The 19,069-nt window shown below is 44.9% G+C and overlaps 1 protein-coding gene across 1 annotated transcript in view; it reads left to right on the forward strand.

Moving 5' to 3' along the window:
• Nucleotides 1–19,069, forward strand: part of SRP72 (signal recognition particle 72) — a 1,193,396-nt gene that overhangs the window by 1,145,097 nt on the left and 29,230 nt on the right. The window contains exon 18 of the mRNA XM_044059445.1: nucleotides 10,237–10,396. Within this exon, the coding sequence (XP_043915380.1) occupies nucleotides 10,237–10,396 (160 nt within the window). The remainder of the gene's footprint in view (nucleotides 1–10,236; nucleotides 10,397–19,069) is intronic.

Genomic DNA, 19,069 nt, shown 5'->3' on the forward strand with positions numbered 1-19,069 from the left:
AGTCTTAGGGTATGCAGACATCTAAGCAATGGAGTGCCTCCGCCTCTAAAGCAGTGAGTGCTAAGCCACCCCCTTACAGAAAGAATTCCCAATGACTTCTCTACTCCACTCCCCACCTCTGCCCAACTGCTTGTGCCCCTTGGAGGAAAACTTGCCCCTCATGCAGAAAACTGGATTTCCATCACCAAAGACCGATGGGTCCTCAACATTGTATACCAGGGGTACAAATTTTACGTCTACTCCCTGCCAATCCCAAAAGGGGTTCCCAGACCTCCCTCCAAACCAGTGGGCAGAGGCACAAAACCAAGCTCAATCCCTGCTCTCTAAGGGCAATTCAACCAGTTCCTGCGGAACAGATAAGTCAAGGATTCTATTCCAGACTTTTCCTGGTACCCAGAAAAGAGGGCACTTGGCGCCCAATCCTAGATCTTTTAATTCTCAACGCCTTCCTTGTGGTACTAAAATTCAAAATGCTCACCCTGCAGCAGCTTCTGCCTATGCTAACCAAAGATGCCTGGTTGGTCACCCTAGTCTTAAAAGAAGCCTATCTGCACATCCCTATAAGGGAGTCATGCAGGAAATACCTACGCTTTAGGGCAGGATCTATGCATCATCAGTTCTCTGCACTTCCCTTTGGCTAATCCACTGCTCCCAGAGTATTCACAAAATGCCTGGCTCCAGCCATTGCTTAGCGCAGACAGACATCTGCAAGCTCAATTCCTGCCCGGCAAACAAAACTCGCTGGCAGACTACTTGAGCAGAAATCTCCTAGACCCACATGAGTGGTAGTTAGAGCCCAGCACCTTCAACCTTCTGATTCAGAAATGGGGGACCCCAGAGGTGGATCTCTTTGCCTCCCCCTGCAATCACCAGCTCAGCAAATTCTGCATCAGGACACCTCACAGCAGGGCCTGGAAAGTGGATGCCCTATCCTTCCAGTGGGTAAATCTCTCAATCTATGCCTTTCACCCTCTGCCCCTTCTCTTCTCTTCACTCAAGAGTATTGCTCAAGATAAGACAGGACAGACCAAGGACAATTCTGATTGCCCCAGACTGGCCACGCCAGCACTGGTACCCACTCCTACGCAACCTGTTACCAGTGCCAACCTGGCACCTGCACCAGAACCCAACCCTGCTCTCTCAGCAGGGGGACAGATCTTGCATCCGCAACTGCAAACCCTAAATCTTGCAGCCTGGCTTATTCCTTGAAATCTTCCCCCAGTAACCAGCCTAAGCAAGCAGGTGCTGGATGTCATTCTTGAGGCCAGAAGACCCAGTACAAGGAAATCCAATGCTGATAAGTGGAAAAGGTACTGCTCCTGGATTCAATCTAAAGGAGAGGACACAACTCTGCCCTCCCTGCCTCTAATCTTGGATTACTTAGCAGATCTACTCCACAGAGGCCTATCCTTCTCCTCCATTAAGATCCATGACTGTGCCATTTCGGCTCATTACAACACTGAGCCGCGTCTCTTCTCTCACCCTCTTGTCAACCAGTTCCTGAGAGGGGCAAACAACTTAAGGCCACCAAGGACAGCATCCATCCATACTTGGGACCTTAATTTTGTACTGGAAAAGCTCACGCTACCCCCCTTTGAGCCTGCAGCATCAGCAGAGTTAAAATTCCTCTCTTGGAAAACAGCCTTACTTCTGGCCATCACTTCAGGTAGAAGAGTGTCTGAGCTACAAGCACTTATGGCTGTGGAACCCTTCATTATTTTCCATGCTGACAGGGTTTCCCTCAGTACTAACCCTTCCTTTATGCTTAAAGTGGTGTCCAGTGTGACTCTCAACCAATCTGTCCATTTGCCAACCTTCTTCCCTAATTCTCAGAATAAAGGGTAAAGGATCCTGCACTCCTTGGATGTGCACAGACGGCTCAGATTCTACCTGGATAGGACTAAGCCCTTCAGGAAATCTAACCAGTTACTAGTCAGCTTTGCACCAGGGGTGCAGAGGGCAAGGCCATATCAAAGCAAACAATTTCCAAATGGATAGCATACTGCATCCATTTCTTCTACAAGCACCATCAGAACACATTTCACTAGGGCAACTTTTACCTCTACAGCATTCCTCAGGGGAGTCCCTACCAGGGACATCCTGGAAGCTGCTACCTGGAGATGTTCATGTTTCACTGTTGCAGTCATCACATTTGGGTTATCTGCTTGCAGTAGCCCTCAGTCGGCCTGATTATCAAAGTCTTGTGTCCTGCTTCAGTTGCTGTCTCTTCTTCCATGACGTCAGGTCATAAGAGGTATAAAGCATGCAGCTGACACCATTACATCAGTCTTTCTTGCCGTGCAGTGCCCAAAGCAGAAGCAGTTCGCAAGTGCCGGTCGGCAACTCCTGAAATTTTAGTTTTCGATTTTCAGAACCAAAGTTTTTACCTAAAGCTAAGTACCCCATTGGGGAAACTTTTTCTTCCTCTTTACCGATGTCAGTAAAAGTTAATAATTGCATTTCTTGTGGAAAGAAAATACCTCATAAATATTTTCATTCGTACTGCATTCCTTGCCTAGGCCCTGACCACGACATACCTCTCTGTCGGTTTTGTGCCTTATTTAATTAACCAGCGAACTATCCGTCGTCGATATATTTACGCTTCTAAATATTTCGGTTCTCGGTTCAGTTATCCAGATATGTCTTCGGTAGGCCTAAGCCATCAGACTACCGGCATTCTGAAAAAACGCAAAGATAAAGACAGAGACAGTATGCCTAGGTGCAAAGCTGCCAACGACACTTCTCCTAAGCCAGTCGCCAGTTCGCCGGTACTCAGTGAGGTGCTTTCGCAGCCCCTGATACCCACTACTTCTGATTCGCAGGCCTCTACTGACACCCATTTGGAGTCCAGTATGCCACGAGATGCTTCAACTGTGAAACCTGTGGATGTCTCTACCTTGGATGGGTCCGGAACCGCTGTGCAGGCACCGGCTTCTGAGGGTGTATTCAGGTCTATGGACTTGCATATTAAACCGATGCCACCTTCTTCTGTAAGGCCTAAAACTCGAACCATGCCTAGAAAACCAACACCCAGACCGCATGCTCAGGCCTCTATGCCTAAAAAACAAATAAGAATGGCTGAAGACCTTATTACTTTAATCAGGGGAAGCCAACCATTCCCTTCTAAGACACCTTGGACTGAATTTGCTTATGAATCTTCTGACCAGGATTCTGAAATTTCTATTTCTTCTGATGATCTGGATTTACCATCATCTGCTTATGAGGATTATGATGCAGAGGGACTCTATTCCCTCTGCTTCCCCTCCAGAGCATTTTTCTTTTGGTGAAACCTTGCATACTCTTAGGGAGCATTTCCGCTGGGAAGGCCAGAATTACTCTGATTAGGGATTTCTTACTCCTGCCTCAGCACAGGCCTTTAGCTATCCCTCCTGTACTAGACATTGTTGATGTTGCCTTTTCGGAATCTAGTTTGGCCCCTGATTCTTTAACTCCTGCTCCCAGAAAGCCTGACAGATATTACAGGGTTCCTGATTCTCACAAGTTCTTTTTTAAAAATCCTACTGCGGATCCTGAGACTATTTCACAGGGACCCAAGGGCATTATGGCCACTACTGCCAAAAACCCTACCCCTTCTGATAGAGACTCCAGGACGCTGTATAGATGGGTTAAGAAGGTATACACTTCTGCAACCTTGGCCATTAGGGCCTTAAACTGTCAGTTTCATGTTAAAATATCAGCAACATATTATTGGTTTGCTTAAACAGAAAATTATGTTGATCCTGACTGTGCTGAAAATAAAGATTTACAGGATTTAATGCATTCTGCTGAACAGGTTGGAAAACGTACTTTGCAATGTGGGTTTGGTTCATTAGAGGCCTCTTGCAGGGCTGGCTGTCACTGGGTCTGTACTTAGAAGGCATGCTTGGCTTAAGGAGCAATCTTTGCCAGATCATGTTAAAGCTAAATTGTTGGATGCTCCCTTAAATCAGGACCGCCTGTTTGGCAACAAAGCAGAAGAAGTTCTTAAAAAGATGGAGGAAAAAGCTAAATCTATGCAAACTGTTAAGGATTTCCTACAAGTTCAGCCTCCAAGATTTAGTAGGCATTGACCCTCTAAGAATTGGTCCTTTCCTGCCTCTTCCAGGCCTTCTCAATCCAAGCCCAGAACCAGCAGAAGCCCCAGGTTTCAGTCCTAGGGTACACACAAGACTAAGCAGTGGGGGGCTTCCGCTTCCAAATCAGGGAGTATTAAGACTCCCCCCTATGGTAAGCTGTCTCAATGACTTGACTAAAACTTCCAAGCACTTCTCAACTGACTGCTCCTTTAGGGGGAAAGATTGCTCTGCAGGCCAAAAACTGGGAACTCGTTACCCAGGACAAATGGGTTTTAAATATAGTTTCCCAAGGATACAGATTTCACTTCCACATGTTACCAACCCCAAACGGTTGGCCAGATCTACCCCCAAATCAATGGGCAGAGGCTCAAAAGCAAATACTCTCTCTCTTAAGCATAAGGCTATTCAGACTGTACCAGAAGAGGAAAAGGGACAAGGTTTCTACTCAAGACTTTTCCTAGTACCCAGAAAAGACAATTCATGGCGTCCTATCCTGGATATCTCTACCTTAAACACTTTTTTGGTGATTCCACAATTCAAGATGTTTAACTCTTCACCAGCTACTTCCTATGCTCGGCAAAGATGCCTGGTTGGCAACACTGGATTTAAAGGAAGCCTACCTGCATATCCCAATCAGGGAATCTTGCAGAAGATTCCTACGCTTCAAAGCAGGCTACATGCACCATCAGTTCTCTGCACTGCCCTTTGGCTTATCTACTGCACCCAGGGTATTCACAAAGTGCCTAGCTCCTGTCATTGCATTTTGCAGGCAAAGAAAAATTCAAATATACCCATACCTGGACGATTGTCTAATTCAGGCAGAAAGCCAGGACATACTTTTGAATCATCTGGCATTTGTACAAAAGGTGCTAACTTGTCTGGGGTACACCATCAATGAAAAGAAGTCACATCTGGTACCCTGTCAACAAATTGTATTCCTGGGAGCAAGCCTGAACACAACATCCCAGGTGGCTTTCCTCATGTCAGAGAAACAGATTAATTTGACATCTTACTTTAAACTACTGGCCACAAAGAACCTGCTATCTGCAAGGCAAATACTACAACCCTTGGGGTTCATGGCCTCCTGCATTCTAGTAATTCCATATGCAAGACTGCATATGATGAAACTACAGTAGTATCTAAAAAGCCTATGGTGTCAACATTCTCAGGATCTAGACTCAACGATTCCTATCACACCTTGCCTATGGCTAGAATTCCTTTGGTGGTAGAGGCATGCCACCAAAACAAGGGACTGCCATTCACTCTACCCCCTGCCGTCCAAACCCTAACAACAGACGCATCAGACTATGCATGGGGAGCTCACTTGGCAGGGAAGTGCATTCAGGGCAAGTGGAACCCAAGTCAAATGCACATGCATATCAATCAAAAAGAAATGTTAGCTGTACGGAATGCTGTGACAGCCTTCAAGGGCCACATTCTTCCAGGACAATTAATGGTAAAGACGGACAACACCACTGTTATGTGGTACATAAACAAGTGGGGGGACCCACTCATACCCTCTCTGCAGAACAGCCATGGCTCTGTGGAACACAGCCTTGGGCTACCAAGTGCACCTACAGGCTCAATTCCTGCCCGGAAAGCTAAATACACTGGCAGACGAACTAAGCAGAAATCTCATGGACCCACACGAGTGGAAACTGCAACCAAAGACATTCAGCATGTTGATCAACAAATGGGGGAGCCCAGATATAGACCTGTTTGCCTCTCCCCAGAACTACCAATTGGACAAATTCTGCACAAGGACTCCCCACAAACAAGCTTGGAAGGTGGATGCCCTGTCCTTCACCTGGAAAAATCTATCCGTTTATGCCTTTCCTCCTCTGCCTCTCCTCTCCAAGGTACTACTAAAGATCAAACAGGACAAACCAAGGACGATACACAGGGCTATTATAGCCTTCAGCACCCATCTCAAACCAGGAGTTCTGAACAAAACAGACACCACAGTCATGTGGTAAATTAACAAACAGGGGGGAATGCACTCTTACCCCCTATGTCACCTAGCTATGCTTATCTGGCACACAGCCTCCATGATGGGTTTGCATCTCATCGCCCAGTACATTCCAGGGAAGCATAACACTTTGGCGGACCACCTCAGCAGAAGTGTCCTGAACCCACATGAGTGGCAGCTTCACAAGGACATCTTCCAAAACGTCATTCTCCTCTAGGGAGCACCAGAGGTGGACCTCTTTGCAACAATGCAAAACATGCAGTTAAACAAATTCTGTTCCAGGGAGTTCCACCCACAAGCTTGGAGGGTGGATGCTCTCTCCTTCCACTGGGTCAACCTGTTTGTGTACGCCTTCCCACCCTTACCACTGATTCCCAGGGTACTGCTAAAGATCTGGGCAGAGGGTCCAAGGGCTATCCTAATTGCCCCAAACTGGCCCAGACAGCACTGGCACTCCCTACTCATCAGCCTAACCAAGGGACTACCCATGAGCCTGCCACCAACAGAAAATCTGCTAATCCAAGAACAAGGGTCTATACTGCATCCAAATCTTCAAACACTCAGCCTATCTGCATGGCTTATACCCCAGAGGCAGATAACAGGCTACTTTTGAGCAAGCAGGTTCTGGATATTAAGGAGGCCAGAAGGCCCAGCACCCAGAAATCCTATTCCTCAAAATGGAAAAGATTCTCCGCTTGGTGTCACAATACGCGTGAAAACAGCACCCATGCCAATCTCTGCCTGGTCTTGGACTACCTAGCAGAGCTGGTGAATAATGGATGGTCTTACTCTTCTATCAAAATTCATGCCTCAGCTCTGTCTGCTCAGTCTCGAACAGAGCAGCCTCTATTCTCCCATCCCCTGCTAAACCAGTTCATAAGAGGGGTGTCGCACATTAGACCTTCTAGGAGGCCTCCCACTCCAGCATGGGATCTCAACTTTGTCCTCGATAAACTAACCTTACCTCCTTTTGAACCAGCTGCCTCTGCAGAGATGAAGCACCTCTCTCGGAAGACTGCGTTCCTGCTGGCCATAACCTCAGCTAAGAGGGTTTCCGAGCTACAAGCTCTCATCTCCATTGAACCTTTCATTATTTTCCATATGGACAGTGATTCCCTTAGGACCAAATCCCTCCTTTATGCCTAAGGTGATATCTGATGTGGCTCTTAATTCAGTCCATCAATCTCCAAACCCACAAAATAGGGAGGAAAGAATCCTCCATACTTTGGATGTGCACAGGCAGCTTAGATACTACTAAGATAGGACCGCGTCTTTCAGAAAGACTGACCAACTTCTGGTCAGCTTCGTCCATGGGGCAGAGGGAAAATCTATATCCAAGCTGACCATTTCTAAATAGTTAGCACACTGCATCCATTCTGCTACTCCTTTCATTGGAAGACACCTCCCATGTCAGTCAGAAGCCATTCTGCCAGGGCAACATCAACTTCCACTGCCTTTCTCAGAGTCATTCCTACCAGGGACATCTTAGAAGCTGCCACCTGGACATATGTCCACACCTTCACAAAACACTACCAGCAGGCTACTTTCTCCAAATCCAGGACAGGCTTTGCTTCAGTAGTCCTGCAGGGCATGTTAGCTTCCAATTAAAGCAGATCTGCATTACTGTCCAGCTCCTTCCCTTCTTTCCTACCCCCCCTACTTTCAGCTTTGGGATTCTTCCCACAAGTGATGACTGCAACAGTGAAACATAAAGAACATAGTACAGTTGTGTACACTTACCATAAATGTAGATGTGCGAGTGTATTAACTGTTGCAGTCCTGTTTCCCTCCCACCTCCCCCCTTTCTATTTACCGTCTAACCCAAAGGCCTACCCCTGGATGGCCTTCTGCAGTCCTTCGTGGAGGGGCTTGGGGCAAGAAAAACTGATGTTCATGATGTCTGCTGCCTCTTTATAGCACTGACGAACTGACATCAGTCTAGGGCAACCGACAGCCGACACAGGAAGGGCAATCCTTTACTTTGGTATTTGGGCTGGCCGAGGGCTACCCAGCAGGGATAACCCAAAAGTGATGACTGCAACAGTGAGTACACTTTAATATCTACATTTATGGTAAGTGTATACAGTTGTACTTTTCTCATCCACAACCCCTTTTTTTCATTTTTGCACATGGGGTCAGTGAGTCTCTTCAACAGTGACAGTCATCTAGAGCCAAGGAGGTTTACACTGCTGGGTGGCTAGACCTAACACACTAGTCCTTCCACATCACACACTTGCACGGACACTCACACCTACGGCCAGTTTAGAGTCTGCAGTCCACAACCCTGACAATTTTTCTGTCATGCATTCTGGAGCTGGTTTTGAATGATAGTTTCTTGATCGGTATATAATTAAGTTGATCTACTTATGGGTATAATTTCATGGGAGGCAACCTCAATCTGAAGTACTGAAGTGGAGTTCAGGGAATTATGGGTAGGGGTAGAATCTAAGCCCTGGAACCAAAGAGCTTCACATTCGGTGCCAAAGTCAGATTCGGTCTTATTTGACAACTCCTAGTTGAACTGGACAAAAGTCAGACAACATGCATCTGTTGTTATTGTAAGCACATAACTTTTGTTTATTTTCTGATGGCTGTTTTGATTTGTAGGATTACTGAGTTCTGTGATTTTTGCTTTGAAGAGCTTATCGTCACTTTCCTTTTGGCATATTCCTTTGGCATATCTGAAGTGCATGTGTATGGTAGTTTAGAGTTTCATTTTGAATCAGTTGCTCTGTCAGAAGAGACGGTCCCTCAAATGATGCAAGTTTTACAGACTTCTGAGATATTATGCAGCTCATACAGGATCACAGTTGTCTTTACCTTTTGACCACTACCTAGCAGAGCACATCAGTGAAGTAGTCTTACTGGTTTATGTTTAGCTACAAGATGAAAGAGAGGCAGATTACTACTACTTGTTAGACCTCATGAAAACAAAAAGGGGATAGTAGCTGCGTCTGTTTTTTTTTTTTTTTTTTTTGTCCCCATGAAAGAGTTCAGTGTGAGAAATCTGCCCTAGAGTGTTTGGAGTGAAGGGTTGGTTGCAGTGTCTTCTGCTTACTTCACAGTGCTTCATGCACAGGGATTTTGCACTGCTGGTGTTTTTCTCAAGCATAACAATAGTCATTTCAATTCAAATCTGGCTTTGGAGTACCATTTCTGAATGGAGTGTTTCTTGGGTATGCCACCAATTCCTATTGTGATTTGTTCAGGAATCATGCTAATGATTATAAGGATCTGTTGGCTGAGACTGTCCCTATGAAGGCAAGTTATTAATTCATTTGAGCTGCCAGCACCGCTGTTAATGAACTAGAAAATCTAATTGTTGGCATCCCTTCAGTTTAAATGTCTAAAAATTACATTGAATTGAGAAGATGATGCAGTGATTTCTATACTTAAATCTGTGCTTATCTATTTAAGCTGCTTAATTGTACAGGGGAATGTAGTGCATTCAGTAACAATAGTTTGTGTTGGTCAAGAATTTCATTGCAGTGATGCCACAGACAAGCTGCCCACTAGCATTCATAGTAGGTTGTTTTGTTTAGTCCATGGGAAAGCTAAAGGAAGCCTGGGTGAAGCTTTCCAGTGCCAACAGGCTATAGAGAGATGATTATCCTCTTTATTTTTCTAATTTTTTGGCATTAAGTTGGTTGGGCACCATCTGGTCTTGGAAAGTTTTAACTATGATAAGAATCTGAAGTTGTGATAAGTTTATGCGTAACTCACTGTTTCGTTGTATTACTGCAACTGGTTTATGTGATGATTATGTGCATTTTTTCAAGTTAGGAAATTACTATCCTTTAGCTAGATTCTGTAACTGCTTCATAAACCTGCTAAGGGTACCGATCAGATTCACTCTGTGCTTCTTCAGTGGCTGTTTATATGTGTGAAGGTGCACTGACTGATCTCTTAAGAAGAAGCAGAACATTAATTTTTATCTTTGAAAGGACTTGAATAAGAAACTGTTATTTTGGTACAAATGTTAGGAAAGAAGGTGAAGTATGACGTTCTGTTAGTAGCTGGTTCATACTTTACTGGCATTTATTAACTGCCAACAACTAAAATCTCTGTTCCTATATGTCCCAAAAACTCTTGAGTGCTGCACATGTTTAGTAGAACTTATTTGGCCTGGAGTTAATTTCAGGTAGTGACTTTGTCATAAAGATGTAAATATTTTCTTCTGTTTGATTATAGGAAAACTACCAAAGAATTACGATCCAAAAGTAACACCTGATCCTGAAAGGTGGCTCCCAATGAGAGAACGTTCCTATTACCGAGGTAGAAAGAAAAATAAGAAAAAGGAACAGATTGGAAAAGGAACACAGGGGACTTCAGCGGCTGCATCAGCTGAACTGTATGTGTCATTTTTTTTATATGTATAATAATGCAAAATTTCCTGATGGCTCCTATAACAGGAATTCTGGTGACATATTTAGAATTTTTTAAGCCATTTACTTAGTTTTATTGGTAGATCTTAAAGCACTGTACAGAAATAATAGAAAAAATACAAGATAAAAAGTGCAAATTAAGTAATAACAGTTGTTTAAAGCAATGCAGAGATCAGCACAAAAATGCTACAAAGGAAATATATGCAAATTCATCCTAAGGTTTAGATAAGCCTTTCAGAACAAGTCATTACTTTAAGGGACATCCTGAAAGAGGCCTTGATCTCAGATTCCCTAATCAGGAAAGGAAGGCAGTTGATTCCCCAGAACTGAAGCTACTTAGGCAAAAGAACATTTCTGGCCTACTTGTGGGAAAAAAAAGTCAACCTGAGTGGCTGAATAGATGGTTCCCTGTTACAAGAGTGAAAGTCCGTTTAAGCAAACCTGTAAACGTCGACACGTATTGCGAGAACCGGCATTACAGCGAACGTCCAAAACCACGAATTTGGAAATGTCAAATTACCATGGTTGGCCCGTCTGTGGTATAGCTCCATAAGGTAAGTGTATGATAGTTATGGACCTTCAGGTTAGGGTGTGGGTTAAGGTAAGTGCATAGATAGTTAATGTATGTAAGATGTAGTGTAGGGTTAGGAGTAGGGTTTTGGTAAATGTATGTATGTGAATTATTTATTTTGTTTGTGTATATTTTCGTAGGGGAAGTATGCGGTAGTTATGGACCTTAGGGTTAGGGTGGGGTTAAGGATAGTGCATAGATAGTTGTGTATGTGGGGTTTAGTGTAGGGTTAGAAGTAGGGTTTTGGTGCTTTACTTTAGGGTTTGGTTAGTGTGTGTATGTGGTTTATTTATTTTGTTTGGGCAGGTAGTATGTAGCGGGTGGTGGGGATGGCTGACTATGACAGTTTGCGATTTAAAATTTCGCAGTTTAGTGCGTTCAGTATTCTTGCAGTTCATGCAATTCGTGTCAGTGTTTTGGTATTCGCTCTGGTAGTATAGACCCGAATAGATAAGGCACACCTAATCTCTTGGGCAGATTGAACCCAGATTGTGCAAAGTTTGATAAGTAAGTAATAAAACCTTGAAAATGGATGTGGCAGCTACAGTCAGCCAGCTCAGATCCCACTGCATATGGATAATGTGCTAGAATGTTGTAAGACCCAGTTTAGCCTATGTATGCAGAGTTCTGGACCTGCTGTAAACCAAAAGGATCCAAATCAAACAGACCTGGGTGTAAAGCACTGCAGTAGTCCAGATGTGATAAAAAAAAAAAAAATAGTGCATGTATAAACCTGATATGTGCAAATACCTTTGTGTTTTACTCTATCTTTTACCTAACTGATTGTCATAGAAGAATATTAGCAGGGTTAGGAATGGATTATGTGAGAAGAAATGTGTGCACCAACATGCTCGCAGTTTTGGTAGGGCTGACCTTACTTCTGGCTAGGGATGGAATCCAGACAGTCTTCCAAGTCATTAAAAAAAACGAAGAGGTACTAAAAGCTCCAGTATAGGAGCTGTTGAAGTATTGAGGTCTTCCACTAGCTCATGGCTAAAACCCTATCCTATGATGCACTGCGAGAGCTCCCCAGATCTCGTTTGCCGCTAAACAAGATCAGGTACTCTTCTTACTGTCTCTGGCTAAGTAGATTTTTCTACTTTATATTCTACAAATTAAGACTTTTTTCAATCTATTTTATTCCAGCTAATTGTTACTAAGTGAATTGTCTGTGTTCTGCTTTTTTTTTTTTTGCTGTTGGCCGTTATTTTTTCCGGTAGGCCTTTCTTCCCCTATCCCGGCATTAAACTTAAATCTAGAAAGCCCGCTTTAGTTAGAGGGTTTTTCTCCCTTAAGTATTAAACTAGTTTGTTTAAGTTGAAGAGCTGCCTTAGCCCGTTTAAATTAGAGGGCTTTTCCTGTGCATTTTGGCTGATCGTTGTTTTATACTTATTTAAAAAAAAAAAAGAGTTTAAAAGTAGTAGTAGTAGAAGTGGATTTTATATAGTTATATTTTTCTCTGGGTTTTTCCCTATAGCTTTTGGCTGTTTTTCCTGTTATTGTTGCTGTTTAGTCACGTCTCCCAAAGATTCTAAGGAAGCTAAACCCTCTGGGTTTAAAATGTGTAAAGTGCAGCCAAAAAATGTCCATAACTGATGGACATACCATTTGTGTCTACTGCCTCGGAGCTCTTCACCTTCAGGAGTCCTGTGCTGTCACTCCTTTAGTCACAAGGTGTTGTTAAAGAGAAGGAACAAGTTCATTGTGAGAGGATTATTGAAGACCCCTTTTTCAGAAGCAATTGAAGAAGGTCAGGGTCCTTGAAAGTCGAGCCAATCCCCTTCTTCGAAATCGGAAACATTGGGGAAAAGGTCCTCATCCTCGAGCGCTCAGTCGGAGTCATCAAAAAAGTTGCCTAAAGTTTCTTCTTTGGACCTGAAGGCTGTCAAGCCCGAGATGCCTTCTACCTTGGCTCCTTTTATGTCGTTGCTATTGGATTTTCAATTATGGAGCTGGTCCCCTAATTTGGAACCAGTATCTCTCACTTTAAGGTCTCCTTTATTGCAATCTTCCAGATCTCCTGCTCCCTCCACTCGATCTTCCAGGAGCCTATCTGATGATGATGTGTGTATTGTGTGGTGCAGAGGCTATTGAGAACACCAACGCTTGCTAAACTCTTGTTGGATATAACCCAGAGGGCTTTGGAACCAACCAAACCTACCCTTTCACTATCGATTCCTCCTCCGATCCAATCCCAGATCTTGGAGCCAGAATGTCCAGATCTGATTGTAGTGGAATGTGTCTGAACAGAGACCTTACAAGGCCATGTCAAACCCTGAGCTGTTAGACATGCTCCACTTAAAGAAATCCCAATCCCTCAGAGCGACACGCTCCAGGGATCTAAACCTTGTCATCACAATGAACAAAACATGCTGGAGGGATAGGTTCCTGACCCAGAGACTCCCCATACTCTGGAATAGATTTGCCCATACATATCAAGCAGAGTGCCTCATTGGCCCTCTTCAAAAGGAACCTTGATGATTGGATGGGAGATAGGAAATTCATCCCGGGGATCATGTCAGTCGCCCTTCTAGACAGAGGCCTAGAGAAGTAAATATTGTGGGAAGAAATATCCAGGGAATTGTTATGGCTAGGCTTGCGTAGGCCCAGGGCCGATAGCCTAGTACCAACCTATGAACCTAAATTAGGATCTTCGTTCAGACTATTGCTTCTATGTCCTCAGTCCCATCTGAACTTGGGGACTCTAGAAGCCGATGCTCTCCAGTCGGGTCCAGGAAGGGGAGTTGGATCGGACAGTTGTCAGATTCAAACTTGCCTCTCGTGGCATCGGCTCGGGTGAGCTCACCTCCTACCTTGGCCTCGGAGCCTACCCCCTTGGTTCTGGGTATTCCTTCGGGTTCTTCGGAGCTGGGAGTCTTTTTGGACCAGGTGCGGTGGACTTTTGAGGTGATGAGGAGAGTGCTGCCTCCACAAACAGGTCTACTCTCAGGTCAGGACATTCTTCCCCCAAATGCACTGGTGTCTGTCTTGCTATCACTGAATCCACAGAGATGCGGAGAACCTAGCCTTCAAGATGCCCCGTCGGGTGACCCTCCTCTCTTCCAAAACCTCTCCAGAATACCCTTCTGAAGAGGTCCTTCAAAAGAGGCTATGTAAGAGGAAGCATTTACACTCCCAGAGGAGTCTGTCATTTCAGATACAGACCTTGATGATTCAGAAGCGTCCCCACCGTTGCCCTCTGAAGATGTCTCCTTCGCAGACATCCTGAAAATACTAAAACAGAGAGGAGGCTGGAAGCCCATCAACCCTTCTGGGGAGGAGTCTCTATAACTGAAGGCTTTTGGGTCTCATTTTTCCACCACTTGGGTGACTCCGCCCTTCGAGCTGATACTTTGTTGAAAGACGTGGGAGTCTCCAGACTCAGTGGAACCTGTTCCTTGGAGGCCAAACAAATTCATCACCTCACCTTCAGACAAGGAATTTCTTACCAAGGGAGCCCCAGTAGATGCTGTGGTAGTGGCAGCAACCACTAGGAACTTTCGGAGACGTCCTCTTCTGTCCATCCACCGAACAGAGTCTCGTACGGTAGATATAGAAAGCGCATCTTCAATTCAGTGACTTTTGAGCTCAGATCACTGAACTATCTGACTCATTTTACTAGACTTCAGAGAGATCTCCTGAAAGAGCTAGGAGAGATACCCTCCAAGGTTCAGTAGCTGAAGGGGTATCAGACAAGGTTTCCTCTCAGCTCTCCACCTTAACTCAGTGGTCAACTCCTCCATGAGGCTCATTTCTTATGCAGCAGATGGAGCGAGCAGGGCAGCGGGTTCAGGAATTTCCTTAAGGAGACATTCCTGGATGCGCTTGTGTGACTTTGCGAAACCCTTTAAGTCTTCTTTTGTGAACACCCCTTTCGATGGCTTGTCTTTGTTCGTGCCAAAAGTCAAAGGCACACTAACCAGGTGTGAACAAGAAGGAAAGACTCTCTCTGCCATTGGAGTCCATTTTTCCCTACCTGCCAGACCTTACCCAAAGGGTCAGAAAGGAGGAAAAATGTGGTTTCGAAAATCCCAGAGAGCTTTCCAGGACACGTGATGATTCTTCCCCCAGGGGCATAGGGGGAAGTGCTAATGGAAAATGCCGACCACGTGGCAGAGGGGGTCTGCAAAACTAGGGTGACAGGGAATCTTTTTGTTCAGCGCTCCTGAAAAGAGGCCTGCCTGTCCATCTCTGGAGGCAGTTGGGGGCCACTTATCTTTGTACCCAGAAGCCTGGCTAACAGTAACAAAAGACAAATGGGTACAAAGCATCATATCCAGAGGTTACTCCCATACCTTTTTCCTTCCCCGTCCCAAACACAAAAATCACCCCGGACGTTCCACCCAGTCAAAGGGATCAGGCAACTCTAGAAATACAAAAGTTGCTAGACAAAAGAGTCATCCAAGCAGCCCCCACAGACCAAATAAGATCTGGATCTTACTCAAGTTTATTTTTAGTTCCAAAGAAAACAGGGACTGGAGACCCAGCCTGGATCTCAGCAAATTAAACATATCAGTAAGAAAGTCAAAGTTCCGGATGGTAACTCTGCAGTTAGTACTCCCTTTTCTGGGACAAGATGTTTGAATGTGCTCTGTAGACCTCCAGGATGCGTACTATCACATGAAAATGGAGAGGTGATCCAGGAGTCATTTTACACTTGACTGGGAGCCAGTCACTGCCAGTTCCGAGCTCTGCCCTTTGGCCTCACTACAGCCCCCAGAGTGTTCACCAAGTGTGTGGTAGTAGCAGAGGCTCACTTGAGACGCATAGGATTCCAAGTGTTTCCGTACATAGACGACTGGCTGCTAACCGCCAAGCATCTACTATCCAAAGTGAGAAACACCACTTTACATCTCTGCTCTCACGTATTAATCACAGTAAGCTATGAAAAAACTGCCTTGTTGCCATCTCTGTGTATTGTTTTTTATAGGAGCAGATTTAGATACAACAAACACGATGGCAAAACTTCCCTCCGAAAGGGTTCAAGTCCCATGACGTCAGGTGCTAAACCTTCTTTCCAAGGAAAATGTACAAGCAAGAACAGTCAAAGTATTGGGAACCATGGCAGCTGCAATAACCCGGATTCCTTTAAAACGTCTGCACATGAGAATACCACAGTAGCTACTGTTCACTCAGTGGTCCATACAAGAACTACCCATGTCCCACCAAATTTTGATAACTGAATCCTACAGGAAAGACCTTCGCTGTTGGCTTTGCTCCACTCATGTTTCATTAGGTCGTCCCTTTGTTCTTCCCCAGCCATTAGTCACAGTGACCACAGATGCTTCTCAGACAGTGTGTGTGTGTGTAGGGGGGGAATTATCTAGGAAGGACACTTCAAGGCACTTGGCAGGACCACGAGGCCCATTTGCATGTCAGTGTCCTAGAGATGAGTGCAGTGCTTTTAGCATTGCAAGCATTCCAGGACTCTCTTCCGCTAGGAACTATTGCAATACAGACGGACAACATGTCAGTTATATCTTAAATAAACAAGGAAGAACCAGATCTCACCCTTTTTGTCAAGAGGCCCTAAGAGTATGGCACTGGGCAACCCCCTGCCAATGCTTTCTGATAGCAGTGCACATCCCGGGGAAATCCATGATTGCAGACAAACTCAGCAGAATGATTCTGATGCTTCACGAGTGGTCCCTATCACAGGAAGTGGCGGAAAAGATTTTCTGCTGCAAATATGGCCAGCCTTGCTGCAACCTTTTTTGCCACATCCATAAATGCCAAATGCAGCAGCTTCTTTGCCCTGATCCCCCTCTAGGGGAGTCACCAAGGGATGCAGTTGATCACGATTGGCCCTCTGGTCTCCTCTGTGCCTTTCCCCCCTTTCCTTTGATACACAAAGATGTTCTTCATGTTTCACTGTTGCAGTCATCACACTTTGGTTATCTGCCTGCAGGTAGCCCCCAGTCACAATATAAAATGCTTAGAATGGCAGAAGACCACATTATGCTGATTAGGGGAAGTCAGCCTTCCCCTGCTAAGAGAAAAATAGATCAGTCCCCAGCAGCTTCAACAGACCGAGTCCGACAACTCTGAGGCTTCTAACTATGAAGACATGCCCTTATCTGCTTATGAGGATTCAAATGCAGAGGGATCCATTCCCTCTGCCTCTCCTCTCCACTCCTCCAGAGGATTTTTCTTTTGCTGAAACCTTGCATGTTTTAAGAGAGCATTTCCATTGGGAATGCCAAAACTATCCTCAGTCCAAAAAGAGACTCCGAGAATTTCTAGACTTGCCACAACATAGGCCTTTAGCAATACCCCCAGTCCTGGAAGTTGATGATGTATTTATGGAATCCAGTCTTACTCCTGATACTTTACCCCCTACTCCTAGGAAACCAGACAGGTACTACACTACTACAGAGTACCTGCCTCTTATAAATTCCTTTTCAAAAATCCTACTGCTGACCCAGAGATTTCCCAGGGACCTAAAGGTATCAAGGCAACTACAGCTAAGAATCCCACTCTTTCGGACAGGGATTCGAGAGCTTTGGACAGATGGGATAAAGTATATACTTCTGCAACTCTCGCCATTAGGTCCTTGAATTGTCAGTTTCACATGCTGAAGTATCAGAAACATATTATGGAACTTATTAAGCAAGAAATAGCTACCTTTACAGAGAATAGCTACCTTTACAGACTGTGCAGAAAGTAAAGAATTTCAGGAACGTATACATTCTGCAAGCCAAGTCAGCAAGCATACATTGCAGTGTGCTTTTGATGCCCTAGAAGCATCTTGCAGTGCAGCAGTCACTGGTTCTATACTGAGAAGACATGCTTGGCTTAAGGAGCAGACCTTGCCAGACCACGTCAAATCAAAGTTATTAGATGCTCCTTTGAACAAGGACAATCTGTTTGGCACCAGAACAGAAGAGGTTCCTGAAAAGATGGAAGAAAAAGCTAAATCTATGCAGACAGTTAAAGAATTCTTACAAGTGCAGCCTCCTAGATTCAGCAGGCATTGCCCCTTGAAACACTGGTCCTTTCCAGCCCCCCTCAAACTAGATCCAGAGGAAACAGACCACCCAGACTACAGTCTCAGGGTAAGCAGAGATCCAAGCAATGGAGTGCCCCCACCCCCAAAGCAGGGAGTGCTAAGCCACCTCCCTATGGTAAGACCTCACAATGACTTCTGTGCTCCACTCCCCACCTCTGCCCAGCCGCTTGTGCCCCTAGGAGGAAAACTTGCCCTTCATGCAAAAAACTGGATGTCCATCACCAAAGATCGATGGGTCCTCAACATTGTATCTCAGGGGTACAAATACTACTACTACTCACTGCCAACGCAAAAAGGGTTCCCAGACCTAGCTCCAAACCAGTGGACAGAGGCACAAAACCAAGCTCAATCCCTGCTCTGTATAAGGGCAATTCAACCTGTTCCTGCAGAACAGATGGGTCAAGGATTCTATTCCAGACTTTTCCTGATACCCAGAAAAGAGGGCACTTGGCGCCCAATCCTAGATCTTTCAATTCTCAACACCTTCCTGGTGGTACCAAAATTCAAAATGCTCACCCTGTACCAACTTCTACCTATGCTAGCCAACGATGCCCGGTTAGTAATCCCTAGACTTAAAAGAAGCCTACCTGCACATCCCTATAAAGGAGTCATACAGGAATTATCTTCGCTTCAGGGCAGGATCTGTGCATTATCAGTTATTTGCACTTCCCTTTGCCTTATCCACTGCTCCCAGAGTATTAACAAAATGCCTGGCTTCACCCATTGCTCACCACAGACAGAGAAATATTCAAATGTACCTGTACTTGGATGACTGCCTGATTCAGGCAGACAGTCATGAAATGCTGTTGCAGCACCTGACATTTGTAAAAAAACATTCTAATCTCTCTGGGGTACACCATCAACGAAAAGAAATCAAAACTAGTCACCAGTCAAAAGATTGTATTCCTGGGAGCAAGCTTGGACACAGCATCCCAGGTGGCATTCCTCACTCCAGGAAAAACAAGCCTATCTGACTATTTTACTCAAATGGCCTTCAGAACCCAGCTATATCTGCAAGGAAAATCCTGCAGGCTCTAGGGTTCATGGCCTCTTGCATCC

Source organism: Protopterus annectens, chromosome 17.part0, assembly GCF_019279795.1.
Source record: "Protopterus annectens isolate FY-2018-M chromosome 17.part0, PAN1.0, whole genome shotgun sequence".
Taxonomy (NCBI): domain Eukaryota; kingdom Metazoa; phylum Chordata; order Ceratodontiformes; family Protopteridae; genus Protopterus; species Protopterus annectens.